This window comes from Lucilia sericata, unplaced genomic scaffold (assembly GCF_015586225.1).
Source record: "Lucilia sericata isolate MDLA Ls3-8-SP2 unplaced genomic scaffold, ASM1558622v1 Contig001241F_arrow, whole genome shotgun sequence".
In the NCBI taxonomy this organism is placed as follows: domain Eukaryota; kingdom Metazoa; phylum Arthropoda; class Insecta; order Diptera; family Calliphoridae; genus Lucilia; species Lucilia sericata.
In genome coordinates, this window is record NW_023995198.1 from 120001 (window position 1) to 139485 (window position 19485).

The 19485-nt window shown below is 34.3% G+C and overlaps 1 protein-coding gene and 1 pseudogene across 1 annotated transcript; both read left to right on the forward strand.

Annotated features, from left to right (window-relative positions):
- Positions 1–8963, forward strand: part of LOC119610591 — a 40934-nt pseudogene extending 31971 nt beyond the window's left edge.
- Positions 8964–16208: 7245 nt separating this feature from the next.
- LOC119610594 lies at positions 16209–17927 on the forward strand. Its single transcript, XM_037965888.1, has 2 exons — positions 16209–16546; positions 16667–17927. Exons 1-2 carry the CDS (start codon positions 16209–16211, stop codon positions 17925–17927), a joined length of 1599 nt encoding a protein of 532 aa, XP_037821816.1.
- Positions 17928–19485: the final 1558 nt, after the last annotated feature.

The following is a 19485-nucleotide window of genomic DNA, read 5'->3' on the forward strand; positions in this document are numbered from 1 at the left end:
CAGTGCGATACTTTTTTGGGGACATGGATAGTTTGCCAGAGTGGACTGACGAACATGGGTACGCATAAACCCTTCCCACTTTTTCACCTGAACTTTTGGGTCCAGTTTAAGAAAATATTTGCAAAATAAATATAATATTTAAATTAAAAAAAAAACAGTCATCGTTTTCAAATGTAAACATAAATTTTTATGTAAACAAATACGTGCACAAGCATTAAGCAAATAAAAATGAAATAAAATTAAAAATTTCTAAAAATAACAAAACTATGAATAAATTCTGACTAAGAGAAGTACATAACTATTTGCACACACTTTCATACTTATCTAAGTACAAAAATAATTATGAGGTTTCGTGTTTTATTTTATTTTTTTTTTATAAATTTTAATTAGTGGTCAAATGTTAATAATATGATAACATGTTATATTTTTTCAAACATATAGCTATTATAAGCGTTATTTTCTCTATTCACTTTATAAATTTTCAGTAATTTAATATTTATTTAAAATATTGATTTTAGACAAACAATAAAAAATATTCCGTTTGATATTATTTATTACGTATTTGTTATTTTGCTATTATTAATGGAAAATTAACAAGTAATTAGACAATCCTTTAAAATTTAATCTATATTTTAAATCTTATTTGCGAATTCATTTCGTTAATGAAATATTTAGTGGCAAAAAAATGACAACAAAACTTAGGGGAGATTAAACTAAATAATAATATAGCCGATTAAAAAAGAAAAAAGTCAATTGCAAGTGTCATTTAATGATAATACAGAAAAATAAGTTTTGTTTTTATTTTTAAGGAAGAATTCTATTTGTTTACAAAGTACAAAGTTTCTATCTGTTGTTATGTGTGTAAACTTTTCAATGTCATAGGTAGGGTCTGGGGTTTGTACATGACAACAGTGATTAGAGATTGCCAGTTAGATAACTAAGAGCAAATCAGTCAATATAAAGTTTTCGTTTAAAAAAATTACAAACCATTAATGAGAGAGAAAGAGAAGAAGGATTTGATAGACCATTTTTTAGTCTTATTGCACATTGTGAGCTAGACAAGACAGCACCGCCACTTTGTGTCTCACAAAGAACAAGGTGGCAATTTTTGTACATGGTTCCTCCGGTACTGACACTTGCTGTCCGGTTTCCTAACTTCCGAAATGCAAAAACATCACTCTGTTGACAGCACCTTGAGATTTGGTAGATGAAAATACAAATCCATCAAACAATCCAAACAAAAGTTCTTAACTAACAGAGAACACACTGCTGTGAGTCTGATATGAACAGAGTAAACCCTAAATATCGCTTCTTTGTGTCTCGCACATGAAGTTGGCAATTTTTGTACATGGTTTCGCCGGTACTTGGGTCATCTAATCTCTGACCCTTGCTGTCCCATTTCTTAACTTCCGACATGCAAAAACATTACTTCCGTTTACAACCACTCGGATGGGATGATGTCTGTTGATTCGGCAACAGCACCTTGAGACGTAATTGGAAGAGGAAAATACCATCGAATCCATCAAATAATCCAATGACAAGTTCTTACTAACAGGGTACGCACCAATGGTATCACTTGTAAAGATATATGATATACTCCCTACATTCTTCCCTTATCATATACACTTAACACCAACTCATTTCCAACGCTTAGCCACACAGTCACTACTCTAAAGGTCATCTGCTGTCTCGGCAATAGCACCTTGAAACGTAATACGAATCCAGCAAATAATCCATACACAAGGGAACACACTGTGGTAAGTCTGGAATGAACACAGTAAACCCTAAACCCTGAACATACTCTGTCAAGGAAGTGAAATAAACTGATGTCACTTTTATAAGATATTCAACTCAGTACACTTCTCATTTATCATTACCTATATTCTTCCCTTATCGTATACACTTAACACCAACTCATTTCCAACGCTTAGCCACACAGTCACTTCTCTAAAGGTCATCTGTTGCCTCGGCAATAGCACCAAACTTATCCAGAAATTTAGACTTTACCGTGCCTTCAGCCTTTAAAGCAACATTCTCTTCCGAGAGTTTGGGTTTAAACCTTATTCACTACGTGTACCCTGAAAAAAAACCTCTCTAATAACAAAGTTCGAAACTCTGCCCTATGAGCTACCGGTTCCCGTGGTACCAGATTAAATGCCTCTCCCTTTCTTGGTGAAATCATTTCAAGAAAATACCGAGGATACATTTGACATCACCAGTTTATAGTATCGGCAGACTAGAGGTACTTGGAAACCCCTCTTTTACCCCGGATTGCAATCACACACATACACCTAGGGTTACAGGTGTTCTACTTTGGGGTACTCTGTTCACGCCCCCGTTGATCGCATGTAGTCCAAATTCAAAACAAAAACTCTGCAACACCTCGTCTTTACAGGTTACAAGTTTATTTTCCTCTATTTTCCTAGTTATCCCACCCAGAACTATTCGCCATAATTCAAAAAATTTTATAAAAAATTCCATTGTGACAATCATGTGACGAATGTTTTCTAATCACAAATCAAAATACGCTTAATTGGCTTAAATATCCACTTAAAATGCTATTTTTGTAAATATTGATTCGATTAAATTGAATCAATAGTAAATTATTTAATAAATTTACAACGCCACTGTAGCAATTTAATTGAACAGCCTAAAAGTATGCTTTTGCTAAAAAGAGAAATTCTACATACTAACACTTAGCAAAATTTATTTTAAAACGCGATTGTTACTAAAATGGTCATAATAACAAACAAAAAAATGATTCCACTAAAACAAAAGAAAAACGATCGCTGACCATAAAGTTGCAAACATGATAAGCTGATGCAATAGAAATGGACAAGCCAGTCAGTCGTCCCATAATTCACACAAACCGATTAAATGTAAAGAAAATCAACGTCAAAAAAAAAAAGAAAATGTCTGAAGCGGCAAATGCTGTTCATTTGAGCTGAGCAAGCAGAAATACTTCTCCTATTTAGAAGTTGATTGTACGTTGTAAAATGTTGTCGTCGTTTCGTTATGCTAGTTGTTGTTGTTTTAAATTTGAGTAGAAAATATCACCGATATTTAGACATATTCACACTTTATGTATGTTGTGTATATTTGAGCTTTTAAACCTAAAACAGAGCAGAGTATTTGGTGGGACAAATTACTGTTGCCTTTTCTGTTTTGTTGGGCAAATTGATGCGGCAGAATAAAACTGTTAATGTTGCAAAAATAAACAATAAACAATTAATGTTGATTAGTACTTTATGTGTGCTGCGACTACTACTTTTGTTTTTTGTAGTTGTTGGTAGTTATTGGTGCTTTTAATGGAAAAAAGAATTTCACTGTAAATCTAAACTTTTGGAGAAGATAGACTTCAAGCTTTGCTGTAAACGATCATAAAAACAGTTGTCTTTTAAATTGCCTACAAAACGGTCGAACATTTTCAATTGGAGCGGGAATAAAACGAAATCGAAACGTGTTTGAATAGAAAATTTTAAAAATGAGTGAACCTTTAAGTGAACCATTGGAATTAAGGCAGGTTTTTTTTTTTGCGAAAGGATCTGATTCAGTGAAACAAAGAGAAATACTCAAAACCCAAAGAATTTTCTAATAAATTTTATTGAAATTTCAAAATACGTTTCGAAATTTTTTGTAAAAAAATATAAACTAAAGTTTTTTTTTTACAAAATTTTGTTAAAATCTGCTATGAAATACAAATATTAATTTAAAATAAAATGTGCTGAGAATTTCAAACCGAAACATGCTAATAAAATGTTAGGTTAAGTTTTTCAAAATTTCTTCTTTATTCGAAAGTGAAACGCAATCATATTTGTTCTATATTTTTATAAATTTTGAGTTCTTTTTAAATATTAAAACACTAATCTTTCATTAAAGGTTTAATTTTAAGAAATTAAATTCAAAATTATTTGAATTTTTAATATTTTCAAAAAAAAATATTAAAAATTAAAGAAATATGTCGTAGTCTTTATTATTTCAATTAATTTAATTAACAATTCCCTTTCATTTCTTAATTTCAGATATAAAATTCAACCTCGCAAAGATGCCGAACATGCTTTAACCCAATCCGATTTTGATCCCTTTTTGGCCCGTCAGAATGAGCATCCCACAACGTAAGTTCTTTATTATATTTCTTTAAAAATTTTCAATTAATTTGTTTTTGTATTTTCATCCTTTTTAGAGATAATGAAACCTTAACACATTTGCTGAAAGCCTCTCTTGGTACTGGTATTCTTTCTATGCCCATTGCTTTTATGTACTCCGGTATTATAATGGGTATTTTTGCTACTATAGCTACCGCTATAGTCTGTACACACTGCAGTTATGTATTGGTAAGTGAAAGAGGTATTTGATTTCTAATATACCTAAGTAGATATGTATATATGGCAGAGGGCCTTTAATGGGAATTTGAGTCAATTAAAGATCGAACTCTTAAGTTTAAGGGCATGATTTACTTTGATTTTTAAACGATTTATGGACAAAAGGAAGATTTTCGATAAGACGGATATATAAGGGGGGTAGGGTGATATCAGTACCGATCTCGCCCCTTTTCAATACCAAACAAACTTTATCAGTAGAGAATATTTTTGGAGATGTCAGCTCTCAAACTGCTCAATTTTAAACCCTATGGTTAGACCGTCTTAGAATCTAATATGGACCTAGAATATATTTTTTATTGTGAGTTTACCACCAGTATTTGATGCCTTATAGCTTTTTGAATTGATTGATCTTAATTTGTAAAAATTTTTACCATGAAATTTCTTTTTTAAACTTTTTAAGTGCGTGTTTTTTTTTCTATAAAAAATATATTAAAAGCCCAACTATTCGTTGCTTATTCATTGGTGACATATTCTTTAAAAAAACGTGCGCATTCTTTTCATCACATTCGACCTTAAGTTACACAATTAAACATATTTTGGCGATCTTTAAAAATTTTAATTAAAACAATTAATGCCGCAGACGGGCGCTTTAAATATAATAAAATAATAAAGAAATGAAAACCGTAATTAAATTTAAAAAGATATTGACATTGCGTGTGATATTTTAAGAACACCTACAAACACAGTTAAGAACTTTACTATTACAATACTTGATACAAATCAGCAGGCAGACTAGAGCACTACTAACTAACTAAGCATCTGGTTACTAAATCCTGTATTCGTCAGTTACGTTCATGACTTAATTTTTATGTTTTTTCCAAAAAGTTCAAACTGAAGTTTCTAATTTTCCAAACTTTTTTATTCTCGGGAATCGCATATTCCCAGGAAATTCATTAAATAATACAACAAATTATTTTGTTGGTGGCCAATGAACTATGGGTAAGTGGTCTGATGTTAGAGAAACAACTGCCATTCAGGTTGTTTAATTAATCAGACCATAGCTCGTAATTGTTATGTCTGGGAAGAGCGCTCAGTTACCCATCATCATTTAAGGTGAAAACGGCGGATTCGTCAATTTGGCCGGACAGAAACACTCCTCTTAGCTCTAACCCTTGGCCAGAGTGTCAGAGCTGAGGGTGCTCGTTAAAGTCCCCAAAGATCAGATGTATATCACCGTTTAGTAAGCTCCTTATATGGGGACTATAGCCTGATGGTTAACTGGCGAAATGTAGACATTATAGACTTCCAGGCTGGATTCCCCCGATCTGATTACAACATATTGAACTTTACGTTATTGATCTCTAGCATTGAGATCGAGGGAAAGAGCTCTATATTGCCTTGTGTTGTGTATAATGCATTCACCGTTGCTTACTTGTCAGTTTTGCCCCCTGGACTGCGTCCACCACGACGTTGCTCTGCTGCACAAATCTAGTTATCTCGGCTAATTTGTTTTTGGCGCCATTACAGTTAAACTACCATATGGATCGCCTCAAGTCTCTGTAATGCAATCGGGGATGATAGCGGTTTGCAGCACATCTTTTGGGACATTTCTTAAATAACAACAAAATTTCGAACGTTTACAATATGTCACAACAATTTGATCTAATTTAAAGATCCCTGGATCCGTCTCAGTTGAACTTATAATGTCAAATTTTAAAACCCGAACTCGAAAATACCTCCCCTAGTCTTTATTAAAATAGGACCAAAGTTAGGTTAGGTTATCACTGGTATCCAATGCAGCTTTACTTCCCAAGTTGATCCCTTTGTTAAAATACCTGTAAGAAAAAGAAAAAAAAAGGATAGTGGAAAAGAGAGAATAGAGAAGAGTGAGGAAACCGGTGGGAGAAAAAACAGACATAATTGCCGTTGAGTAAAGACATGATTATAAAGATTACGTCCAGCTTAGTGGAGTTTACACCCGGAGAAAGTAGGCCGACTCAAGCCTCCGAATTCGAGTTCCAGATACTGCCAAAGTATCAGGAATATTGTTGCCATACGTACTGATATTAGAATTGTCTCATTAGCGACGGTTGCGGAATATTAAATATTATTTTCTGTGTTTAAATTACATACTAACATAAATTTATTAATTAAAATTTATTTATTTAAACAATAATTAAATAACTTTATTTATACTTACAGGTAAAATGTGGTCATAAATTGTATTACAAAACCAGGCGTACAAAAATGAGTTTTGCTGAAATTGCTGAAGTTGCATTTGAAAATGGTCCCAAATGGTGTCGCGGTTTTGCACCCATTGCTAAATTCTCTATATTATTTGGTTTGTTCCTCACATATTTCGGTACTTGTTCCGTATACACTGTTATTGTAGCTAAGAATTTCGAACAGGTATGTTTATACTGATGACTCAGGCATTTGTAAACGAACAATTTATTTAACTGTATTTTCTTCTATTTATCATTTAGGTTATGGAACATTGGTTAGGCTATGAAGTATCTTTGCGTTTACCTTCATTTCCTGCTTGCTCATTCCTCTTATATTATTGTCGTGGATTCCAATTTGAAATATCTTGCCCCCGTTTCCATGATTGCCAATGTTTTCATGGGCTTAGGTTTGGGCATTACTTTCTATTATTTGGTAATGGATTTGCCTTCGATTGAGACTAGAGATTATATACATGTTTCAACACTGCCAGCCTTCTTCTCTATTACCATTTTTGCCATGGAAGCTATTGGTGTTGTAATGCCATTGGAGAATAACATGGAAAATCCACGTCACTTTTTGGGCATTTGTGGTGTACTGTCGCAGGGTATGTCTGGTGTTACATTGATCTATATGTTTTTGGGTTTCTTGGGTTATTTGCGTTATGGTAATTCTACCGAAGAAAGTATAACCTTGAATTTGCCCGTCGATGAATGGTAAGTATGAGATGTTTTTGTGCTATTTACTAATATTGTATTAATTTTATGTTTGTTTTGTTTATAGGCCTGCCCAAGCTGTTAAAGTGTTGATCGCTTTAGCTGTTTTCTGTACTTTTGGTCTTCAATTCTATGTTTGTTTGGAAATCGTCTGGGATTCCATTAAGGAGAAATGTACAAAACGTCCTACTTTTGTTAACTATGTTTTAAGGTGAGTTTGTGTGTGGTTGTTAAAGATAGATTTAAGCGCTAATTTAACAGGTGGTAGAACTCCATAGATATATAGATAGATAGATTAGATATATATAGATAGATAGATAGATAGATAGTAGATAGATCTAGCTAGATAGATCGATAGATATAGATAGATCGAGATAGCGCTCGCTCGCTCGCTCGCTAGCTCGATCGCTCGCTCGCTCGCTCGCTAGCTCGCTCGCTCGCTCGCTAGCCGCTAGCTCGCTCGCTCGATCGCTCGATCCTCGCTCTCGCTCGGCTAGCTGCTGCTCGCTCGCTCGCTCGTCGCTCGCTCGCTCGCTCGCTCGCTCGCTCGCTGCTCGCTCGCTCGCTCGCTCGCTCGCTCGCTCGTCCTCGCTCGCTCGCTCGCTCGCTCGCTCGCTCGCTGCTCGCTCTCGCTCGCTCGCTCGCTCGCTCGCTCGCTCGCTGCTGTCGCTCGCTCGCCTCGCTCGCTCGCTCGCTCGCTCGCTCGCTCGCTGTCGCTCGCTGGCTCGCTCCTGCTCGCTCGCTCGCTCGCTCGCTCGCTCGCTCGCTCGCTCGCTCGCTCGCTCGCTCGCTCTCGCTCGCTCGCTCGCTCGCTCGCTCGCTCGCTCGCTCGCTCGCTCGCTTGCTCGCTCGCTCGCTCGCTCGCTCGCTCGCTCGCTCGCTCGCTCGCTCGCTCGCTCGCTCGCTCGCTCGCTCGCTCGCTCGCTCTCTCGCTCGCTCGCGCTCGCTCGCTCGCTCGCTCGCTCGCTCGCTCGCTCGCTCTCGCTCGCTCGCTCTCTCGCTCGCTCGCTCGCTCGCTCGCTCGCTCGCTCGCTCGCTCGCTCGCTCCTCGCTCGCTCGCTCTCGCTCGCTCGCTCTCGCTCGCTCGCTCGCTCGCTCGCTCTCTCGCTCCTCGCTCGCTCGCTCGCTCGCTCGCTCGCTCGCTCGCTCGCTCGCTCGCTCGCTCGCTCGCTCGCTCGCTCGCTCGCTCGCTCGCTCGCTCGCTCGCTCGCTCGCTCGTCTCGCTCGCTCGCTCGCTCTCCCGCTCGGTCGCTCGGTCGCTCGCCCCGCGGCTTCCCCGGCCCTTTCGCCGCCCGCTTTCCGTTTCCCCCTTGTCCTCCTTTTCCCTTCTTTTTTTCCGCCTGTCTTGGTTCCGCCGCTGTCGTTTTCGCCGTCTCAGTGCCTCCCCTAGCCCCCTTTCTGGGTCTTATTGGTGCCTTCTGCTTTTCCATTCTTGGCTTGATATTTCCCGTAAGTTTCATCTTTTCACTCACTTTTATAGCAAATCAAATTTGTACTTACTTTATGTATTTTTTTTCTCTCAACAGGTCTTCATTGAATTGGTTACCCATTGGATACCGGTTTTGGTGCCTACAACTGGATTGTATGGAAAAATATTCTCATAACTATATGCGGTGTAACCGCCTTAGTATTTGGTTCGATGAGCGCCATACAAGATATCGTTGGTTTATACACCACAAAAACATAAGAAATCTAAAAAAAATACAAAACAAAAATAATTTAAGCAAATTATTATTTTAGTTTTTAAGTTCAATAGAAAAAAAAAAATAGCAAAGAAGAATTTGTAGTATTTTTGTGCAAATTTAATACAAATTAATTGAACTTTACCAATAAGAAAATTTTAATAACATTTCGTTTTGTTTATTAACAATACAAACGAAAGTATTAAATTCTAACTTTTGTTAGAAATCTATAAAAAAACAAAATTTGAAACAATTTACAACTTTTCAATGTGCATGCAAAAAAAAACAAAAACTTTAATTAAAAATACTAAAAATTGCACGCTTTATATATTTAAATTAAAGAAAAAACTTAAACTTAAAAAAAATAGTTAAAAAATTATAAAATATGAAACAGTGCCTTTATTTTTAATATAAAAATCTGTTTCTCTAGAACTGTTTAATAGAAAAACTCATAAATCGTATGAAACATATACATTTATTGTAAAAAAAAATAAGATTTCCAAAATATATTTTTTATATAAATTTTGTGAAATTGAACAAGATTTTTTGCCCAAAAGACAGTTTTAAAAAAATTAAATAGTGTAGTTTAAAGAAATATATAAAAATTCATAAAAATATAAAAAAATTGCATGAGTTGTACGAAAAACAAAATAACAATAACAAGATCTATCATGCATTTAGTAAGTTTTTTTTTTTAAATATAAATAATTGTTATACACAGGCTCCGATCAGGTTTATTATATTTAATTCATAATTTAAAAAGTAAAGCAAGATTTATTTATATTTTTAATATATTTTGTTTTTCTAAACTTTTAATTATTTTATATTTTATACATAACATGTATTTAATTATTTCTTTATTTATAATCATGTTCCCTCTTTTAAGTTAAAATCTTGCTTTGTTTTGTAATAATCTTAAATTAAGGAAAACACAATTTTCTTTTTAAATGTAATTTGTTAGAATAAAAGATTTAGTTTTTCTAAATTTTAAACAATTCTTAAATATGCAATATACATATATTTTCCTATAGCTAATAACTTTGTATTTGTACATTTATTTTGGGAAAATTGTGTTTTTATGTTAAGAGTATTAATTTAATTTAAATTATTCAATTTATTTTTTATAAAAACAATAGTCAAAACAAATTCATGTAATCATTAGTACTCAATTCAAAAGAAAGAAAAAAAAATAAAACATTTTTATTTTTACACAAATTTTGGTTTTTATTTAGTAATTCATAAAAAATTGGACAATATGAGAACACTTTTACAGGCATATTTATCCAAAAACGAGAAAATATAGAATGAGAAGTTTGCATTTAAACCCGATAATATCAATTCATATACACTGTACATAAGCAAGTGTGAGTCCATTTTCTTAAAGAAAAAACTCATCTTTAAAAACTATAAATAAATTATTTAAATAAGTTCAGTTTTTATAACTAAATGGTTTTCCAATAAGCATATGATTCTCACAGTCGCTGATTCCAAATCACCATAGAAATTTGCCCAGCAAGTCCACACAATATTAACAAAACTAGTGAAAAGTGCATTAGGCAGAGAGATACAGAAGTACGATTACTTTACGTGAGTAAAGTATGTAAAATGAATGTCGAAGTGCTTTACGTGAGTACCTGCCGTGTTGGCCTATCTCAAGGTGGTCTTTTTCATCCACTGGGTAGCCTTGAGAACGGTCTAAAATCGCCCCTTCAATCTTCAATGAAGAAATCAAGTGGCAATTTTTGTACATGGCTATGCCGGTCCATGTACTAGCACTTTGCTGAAGTACTTGAGCTATTCAATCTCTGATCATTGCTGCCCCGTTGCTTAACTTCCGAGATGTAAAACATCACTTCCGTTTACAAACACGTAGATGGGATGACCTCTGTTGAGTCGGCAACAGCACCTAGAGATGTAACAAGTAGACCGAAGTACGAATCCATTAAATAAACCGAGACTTTGTTCTTACTCACAGTGACACACTATGGTAATTCTGATATGAACAGAGTATACTCCGAACATATCTGGACAAGGACGGAAATTTCAATGGTATCATTTGTATATGATACCTTTCATCCATCATCATTCAACCCAGCACACTTCTCATTCATCCGAATAGACAACAACACACTTACACTTACTCTAGGTATACAGGTTGACAAGACCCCTACATTCATCCTGTATCATATACAATAAACACCAACTCATTTCCAACGCTTAGTCCCACAGTCATTCCTCTGTGGGGTATCTGTTGTTTCGGCAATAGCACCGAACTTATCCCGAAATATTGACTTTACTTACATCAGTACTTTAACCGCCACTTACTCTCCCCGCGAATTTGGGTTTAAACCACAGACACTTCGTGGATCCCGAAGGAACCTAAACTAACTGACCAGCCAGGACATAGTCCTGCGGGCAACTGGCCACACGTAGTACCAGATTAGGTGAATCTCTGGTTAGACCCCATGTCAAATGATACCAAGGACTAGCCGAGGAGTGAAGTGACACCACCAGTTTATAGTCCCGGCAGACTAGAGGTACTGGTAGCACCTCTTTACCCCGGGATTGCAATACACCATGATGGGACATTTCATCATGGAAACATGCCCCGGGGGAACCTATGCTAGAATGGTAATTTTTCAACTATGTATTAACCATCGCCCCTTTATGACTAGAAAAGAACACACATGCGACTATTTTTGTACATAGCTGACACCGGTCCATTTTGCTCAAGGATTTCAGCTATCTATTATCGCAGTCCCTTTACTGGAGAAGCTACGTGCACTATGAAGGGACCTCAGTTAATAACCGAAACATTTTTGTCTGTGATTTAGGTCTCAACTATAACCGCTAAGTAAATTTGATTAAATCGGAGACCAAATTGTGAAATTGTGAGCAAATTTTAGATGTTGATTTGGTAGATAGTTCAGTTATGATTGTGATAAAGAAATTTATGATAAAGTGCATTTAAATTAGTTTTTTTTTTCAAATTTGAGGCCTAAACTCAAGACGAATCAATCGACGATAAAACGCTAACAGATCGGTGAAGAATAACTTTTCGCCCATCTAAATGTCCAGACGGAGGATACCTTGGCTTTCGTGCTGGTAAATGCATCAAGTATATAACTATAGCTATTGGCAAAAATTAATATGTGAAGAAGGGGTTTCTTAGTAATAGGAAATACATCATACCTAATCTCAAGAATGATGAAGAAGAAGATTTAATAATATGATATTGAGTTAAGCTCAGTACAATCCAAAGGGTATGACAGACACTTCTTTAACTTATTCAGAGTCAAAGAGAATCCGACCTTTCAAAGAGATGAACACTGAGAACTGCCCGTCTTCCAATATACTGTCAAAGTATTTCTTCAATACAAAAGTCATGATCACGTTGTAATTTAAGTTAGATTGGGTTGAGAACAGGATGTCTAATACATAAAATCCGAAAAATATATCTAGGGCATTAGCAGGCCTATCGTATGCTCCTTTACAGGGGCAAAACTTTTATAATGCTGATGTGATTACCGATGTTCAGAAACTCAGTTTCCTGTACGTAGTTCTTCTAAATGTTTGAATCTTTATTCTTGAATGATTTTATACTTGAATAACATCGTTCCCAAAATCCCTAATGTTGTCGGAGCTTACAAGTATATTTTCTTCCAGAGTATCAATGTCTTCTGCGCATGATCCAAATTTGTCTGATATCACTCTCCTAAGTTTGTCCGTAATCCTGTATGTCTTTACGAAGAGCATATCGGGTGGCCCAAGCAAGAGGAGGGCGAGAAGCCTTAAGTGTTCTGACAGAACATACAGGATAACGGAAACTGTGTTTTTGCACATCGTTACGATAATTCTTTGCATATGTAAATCACAATAGATTCAACAGCGGCCTTGGAATAGTTCATAAGATAACGTAAACCTGCTCTCAGTCATTTTGAAATCTAATTTCTTTTCCTTTTAATGTACCTACATACATATGTATGTATGTTCGTAGTCACATTCATAAGTACCAAAAATTAAATTTCAAAAAACATACAATGTATATGAATATATCATATAAGCAACAACTTGAAACATCGATTTTATACATATGATTTTATTGCTTAATAATCTCTGATAAAATAACAATTTCTGTTTAAACAAATTTATAAAATTTTAATTAAACACAAACAAGAAACAGGTAATTAAGATCGTTACTAAAGCTAATATGTAGTCCATTTACTGTTGTACAAATTGAAAAAAAGTCAATATACACCAAACGATATTAAAGAAATAAATTTAAAAAAAATTGTTTAATTCAATAACTATTCATATGATGTTTTATTTAAATACTTAAATAAAAGTTAAAAATATATTGGAGAGACAAATTTTTGAATGGTGGTGTGTGTTACTGATAGTAATTCTGTTACATTTAGTACATCAGTACATTAAGATCACTGGAGAATAAACATCATAAAATAGATTTAGACTACAGATAAAAACCTATAATCTATATCTGCCTTATTTATAACAATTTATCAAAGGATTATAGAACAAAATTTTTATGAAAATTTGTCTTTTAAACCTTTGGTAAATTGTTATGATTAAAGACTTAAATCTATAAATCTGGTATAAATAGTCATCGTTTTTAAAGGCTTCCTATTTTGCTTGCATATTGAAGATCTTATGTGAGAGTTGACAAATGTCATCCGCATAACTCAAATCTTTAAGTTGACATAAAAGACTCTGATAATTTCTATCTAAATAGACTTCACTCATGATATCTCACAGTAAAATAAGGATGCCTCATGTATTCATCCTTATTTTACTGTGAGAAATGATTGACTAACTGATGATTGAAGTACGCGTTTCTAGAAATCTATTATAATCCTCAATACAATAGTGGTTTATTCTCTCCAAGCTATCTCTAGGTGGAATGACTCATATAATATCTGGCACGTATAGTAATCCGCCCTAATATAATTGAAATAAAAGTTTCTTATAAACGATCTATTCAAGTCTGATTTGAGTACTAAGAGTGTTGTCTTTCATTTGTAGGTGAAGTGGATCAATTCACAGAATCGCAAACATTGCTTGATTACCGGTTTATCTAAGTGACCTCTCAACAAGTAATGTATGGCTACGTGTGTTCGTTATAGACCACCAAACAATAGATTCATATGTCAGAATCGATCTAACTATGGCTTTCGATAACTCATTTTCTGACAGTTAAAAATAGATTAAATTTTTTTGTGAAAAGTACCATCTCTGTTTTTTTAGCTTTAATATCAAGTCCAAGTTTAGTAGTCCATTTTTTTTAGTTACTTAGGAGCACATTCCATAACCTCAGATAGAATGTTTACAAAATTTTCTCTTAAGATCTATTAATATCTCGTTTAGGACAAGAATCGAGAACTCCGCCTTGAAGTGTACATCTAAGAGCTACAGCTTTCATTACTTTCGTCACCGCCTAGTTCAGCTTATATATGGCGTTCGTTCATGATTCAAGCATAGTAAGCATTATTACTTCTGACTTATCTAAGTATATCTAGGAAACATGGTAATGTATCAGGCATGGAAAATTTAGTGCTCTTGTACTTCTTTCAGTACACCACGACATTTTCAGTACTTTTTCTAATTTATAAACTTTAGATAAGTAGTCCACATAGTAGTCAGTAGACCAGCCTGTAGGCTATAGTCTAGTATATAGTGTAGTCCATAGTCTAGTCTACAGTTTAGTCTATAGTATAGTCTATGGTCAAGTCTATGGCCTAGTCCATAGTCTAGTATATTGTCTAGTCTATATCTAGTATATTGTCTAGTCTGTAGTTTGGTATATAATATTATCTGTAATCAAGTTTATAGTCTATTATATAGACTAGTCTATAGTCTAGTATATGGTCTAGTTTATAGCCTAGTCTATAGTCTTCTCTGTAGTTTAGTACCTAAAAAGTACACATTTTGTTATAAGTTAGTACTACTTCAAAATTTAAATTTTCCATGCCTGTAGTGTATATTCTTCTTATATTCGATGCCAGTTTATGAAGTGCTGTTTCTACTCATTTTCTTTTAATATAGGCAATGTTGGCCCATGGAAAACACCATGATCAAAATACTCTCAAGGGACTTCGATGAGTAAGATAATACACTAGTTGGACCTTTTACTCACTGTGTTGAATTTTGAAAATAACTTTCAACCTTCTCTAGCTCTGCGGAGTGTATGAATGCACTGTCAACAATTCCTTGAGCAATTTCATCTGTTACCGGAGCATTTCTATGGCTGAAAGGACTCGTATTTTATTGTTGTTGGATTTTAACATCCAAGAGTTTATTTACAGCCAGGAAAATGTGTTATTAAAACGGTCTCCAAAGTTGTTGTCCAAGTACCATGGTTGTTGCCCAAATACCATCAGTCCTCTTAATATTGCTCGGGACGATACTATCTTCTGGACATAAATTGATGAGCTCAAAATCACTACCGATATATAATCCTTTTTGTATTTCTGATATCCGTTAATCAGTCCACATGAGTTTCCGCTAGGTATATATATTTGTTTATCTTCTTGACCTATGATGAGTTGATAAGTTTGGCACTGTTGAACTAAACGTTACACGTTATTGATTCTAACTACACAATCGTCCGTTCCAATAGTAGTCCTAATGTTGGTGTTATCACTTTCTATCTTCACTTTAGAATCACTCATGAGTATTATGATATTTCTCTTCAAATCTTATTGAGCATGGCTGTAAGTTGAGCGTAATATTCATCTTAGATTCCATATTAGTATCTTTTGTGTCTTCTATTGGGGCATAACTGAAGTCTAATACTTATAAAATCTTTTCAATAGCTGTCTTAATTTCGCTACTAATTTCTTTTCCAGACTTTAAATTGAAATTGTTTGTTTTTTCTTTGGCTTTGTTTTCGGTGAGGAAAGGATAGAGTCTAGATTTTTCTACAATTTCAACCCTTTTTATATCACAAATCGCTAATGAGATTACTAATAAATTCACTTACTTACCCTACCTACCACCTTACCTTCACTAACAACTTGTTTTTTTCTTTGTTTACATTTTAATTAATAAAAAAATTATAAAATTATCTGTACGAACTACATAATTGCAGCTAAACAAAAGTTTTCGAAATTACAAGAAATATGGTCTAATTAAAAATGCTGATTTGTCGAAAGTATGAGTATGATTAATAAGAAGCATTCGTTCTATGTAGGTATTTAAGGATATAACGCATTAGAATTATCCAATAGTTTACTTGCAGTTTAATTAACATGCAGTTGTCAGCGGGAATAATAATTTTTTCATGGATTTCATTGGTGCAGTCATTAAATATTAGTCAATGGAACTTTAAACTCCTAAGAGCTAAAAGATCTATTGATGCCGCCGTTTCGGAATATTATGAAACGAAAACATTTATGATGAGCGTTGGTGTTTATTTGGAATATTCGAAATATTGGCAGAATGTGGTTTCAGATTACCTAACGGATGCTTTAACGCATTCTAAATTTATGAAATATGAAATTTTTATGAAGTCCAAGAATCGTCATCAACGTGTAACCAAGGTTTCCTATCACAATTTGTGGTATGTTGATTCGTACAAGGGATTTCGGTAAGTTTTATTTGGTAATCATGTGTATTAGAGAGATTTTTTTAGTGGTTCGAAAAGTTTTGTTCCGTTTAGGGGACCAATTCAAAAAAAAAAAAACTTTCTTTTTATTCTTCTTTTCAGCTCATTATTGGTGGCCGTTAAAAACGATTATAATGAAAATATGGGTGAATATTTTATAGTAATGGATGTAGCGAAACCGTTAAATCAGGACCAAGAGGTGAAATCCATATTGGAAACATCATTTCAATTAAATATAGTTGATGTTGTCGTAGCAGTGTATGTAAGAAATGGCACATTTAAATTATATTCCTTTGATATATTTCATCCTCATCATTGTCGCCAAGTTGTGGTGGAACAAGTGAATCTTTTTCGTAATGGACAATTTCAAAATAATGAATTGTTTCCCTATAAATTTAGAAATTTTCACAATTGTCCCCTCACCATGTATATTCGGAATAGTTCACTGTTTTATCGTTTCAACTTGACAAAAGACGGTACACAAATCGATCACATTGAAGGCGTAGAGGCAAATATGATTCAGATAATGGCCAAAAAGTTAAATTTTAAATTGCTTATGTATTACGATAAGAGTGATAGTGTTGGTAAAGTGTATGAAAATGGCACTTCAGTTGGAACGTTTCGTTATTTAAATGAAAACAAGGTTGATGTTTTACTGGGTTATTATCATTATCCTGTCAGAAGTCGTTTTTTCGCCGAGAGTACTACGTATGCATTTATGCCGCTTGTCATGGTCATCAGTGAACATAATCGTCATGAATTTGTGGGAGTTTGGCTTATTAAACCATTTGGTCCCATTACTTGGTTAGTTCTTGGTCTACAGTCACTTTTAGTGGTTATTATAGTACAATTAGCTCACTACTATTTGTCTAGAACGGTTACCTGGATAGATATTGTGGGTCTGGCTCTGGGCAATTCTAGACCTTTACGCATTAAATCCTATGTAATCAAGTTTTCATTTTTTGTCTGCATTTTTGGCACCATGCTACTCTGTGCCACCTTTCAGGGACGTCTCTATAATGCCTTTAACAGTGGCAGCGTTCTCAAAATTAAAGACTTAGAAGAATTGATTAAAGCTAATTATACCTTCCTACTAAGATCCAGTTTCGATAGTGATCTTATACAGTCATTACACATTCCCCTTAAGCAGATACAACTGCTTGATGTGGCAGAGGATTACTTCATCTACGACATAATGCGCAGCTATCCGACTAATGTGGCTACACTTACCAACTATTGGGACTTTCAAATGTATGTAGAGTCCAAAAAATGCTACAGTGAATTTGATATTTTATCAACGGTTGTGGTTCTAAATCAGATTTGTGCTTATATGAAATCATTCCTATTTGATACAGCCGATTAATCGTTTAATTCATTCTTTAAATTTTGCTGGTATTTTATACAAATGGATGCATGATCTATCGAATTTCGATAAAACCAACGATATGGAATTATATATGAAACATAAGATGTCTGCGAAACCAGTACCATTAACTCTAATTAAATTAAGAATAGTTTTTATGGGTTTAATATGTTTTTATATTTTTCTTTATTTATATTTTTGGGGGAATTTCTTGTAAAAGATTGGAAAAATATTATAAAGAAATTGAGAAAAATCAAAGGTTGTAAGAAAAATTGAATAAATATTAATAAATGAATATTGTAAATTTATTGGGAGAACTTCGTTATTCAACTCGTACTTTTTGATTTTTCTGCTATACTGAACATATTATCAGGCATATCAGGATCCTAATGGAATGAAAATCTATAAGCGTGATCTCTTTTTTCTCCTTCCACTGGTACATTTTGACTGATTGAATGAAAATGTCTGAAAGGGGAATTTTAGGTACTTTTTTGTTCTACCTATAAAGATAAAATTGCACAATACGAATAAAATTCAGCATTAATCTAATAAATGAGTAAATTGCGATTGCAAATGATAATTCATAAAGACAATAATAGTATAATCTTCCGATATTCAAGTTAAGTTTATAACACATTATTTATACCCAGTGTGCTTCGCTACCCTGTAACAATATGAATAAAAAACCCTTTACGATTTTTCTCTAATCGGCAAACTAGTAGAACCCCTTCTAAAGAAACCGTTTCTAGTGGAATCTGTTGCAGAATTAATAGGTGGAAACCTGAGTTTAATTTAATTCATATGGGAGGTACTATGCTCCTATTGCTAGTCCGGTTATTGCTTCGCAAATTGTTCGCATGGTTTTCAGTATTGCTCGTGCAAAATTTGAGGATTCTAGCTATAATGGTTTCCCAGATATACGATTTTCTCCGTTATCCGCCAATTTATTAGACAAATTTGAGCATTCTAGCTCCAATAGTTGCCCCGATTATACGATTTTTTTATTTTATTCTTCTGGGAGGGATCACGCCCCCGTGATCAGCCAATTTATTAGGCAAATACTAACATGAATGTCAAAATTGTTTTTGAAAAATTTGAGCATTTTAGCTCCAATAGTTTCTCCAATATACGAATTTTTGTATTTATATAGGAAGTACTACGACTCCTTTTTTCTAGTCCGCCCATATTTGTCTTAAATAGTCATATTGATATCAAAGTAGGTCGGACGCAATTTAAGCACTCAAAGTTTTATAGTTTCCCGGATTTACGAATTTTGGTACTAACTTTATATGGGGATGACACACCCATTATCTTATCAGCTCATTGTCGCACAAAATTTTCATATTGACACAAGTTTATCATACAAAATTTGGGAACTGTAGCTGTTGTAGTTTTCCAAAATTATGTCATTTGGTATTGACTAGCATAATAGGCGTGGGAGACCCACTAATGTTAGTTCCATTTCATTTTCCCCCTGTATTCATATATGTGTCAAAGTTGTTCGTGTAAAATTTGAAGACCATAGTCATACCAGTTTCCGAGAAACTACTTTTAATAG

Coding starts and splice junctions, on each gene's coding strand:
- LOC119610594 (XM_037965888.1), top strand. CDS start 16,209: ATGCAGTTGTCAGCGGGAATAATAATTTTTTCATGGATTTCATTGGTG. Junction 16,547..16,666: donor GATTCGTACAAGGGATTTCG/GTAAGTTTTATT, acceptor TCTTCTTTTCAG/CTCATTATTGGTGGCCGTTA.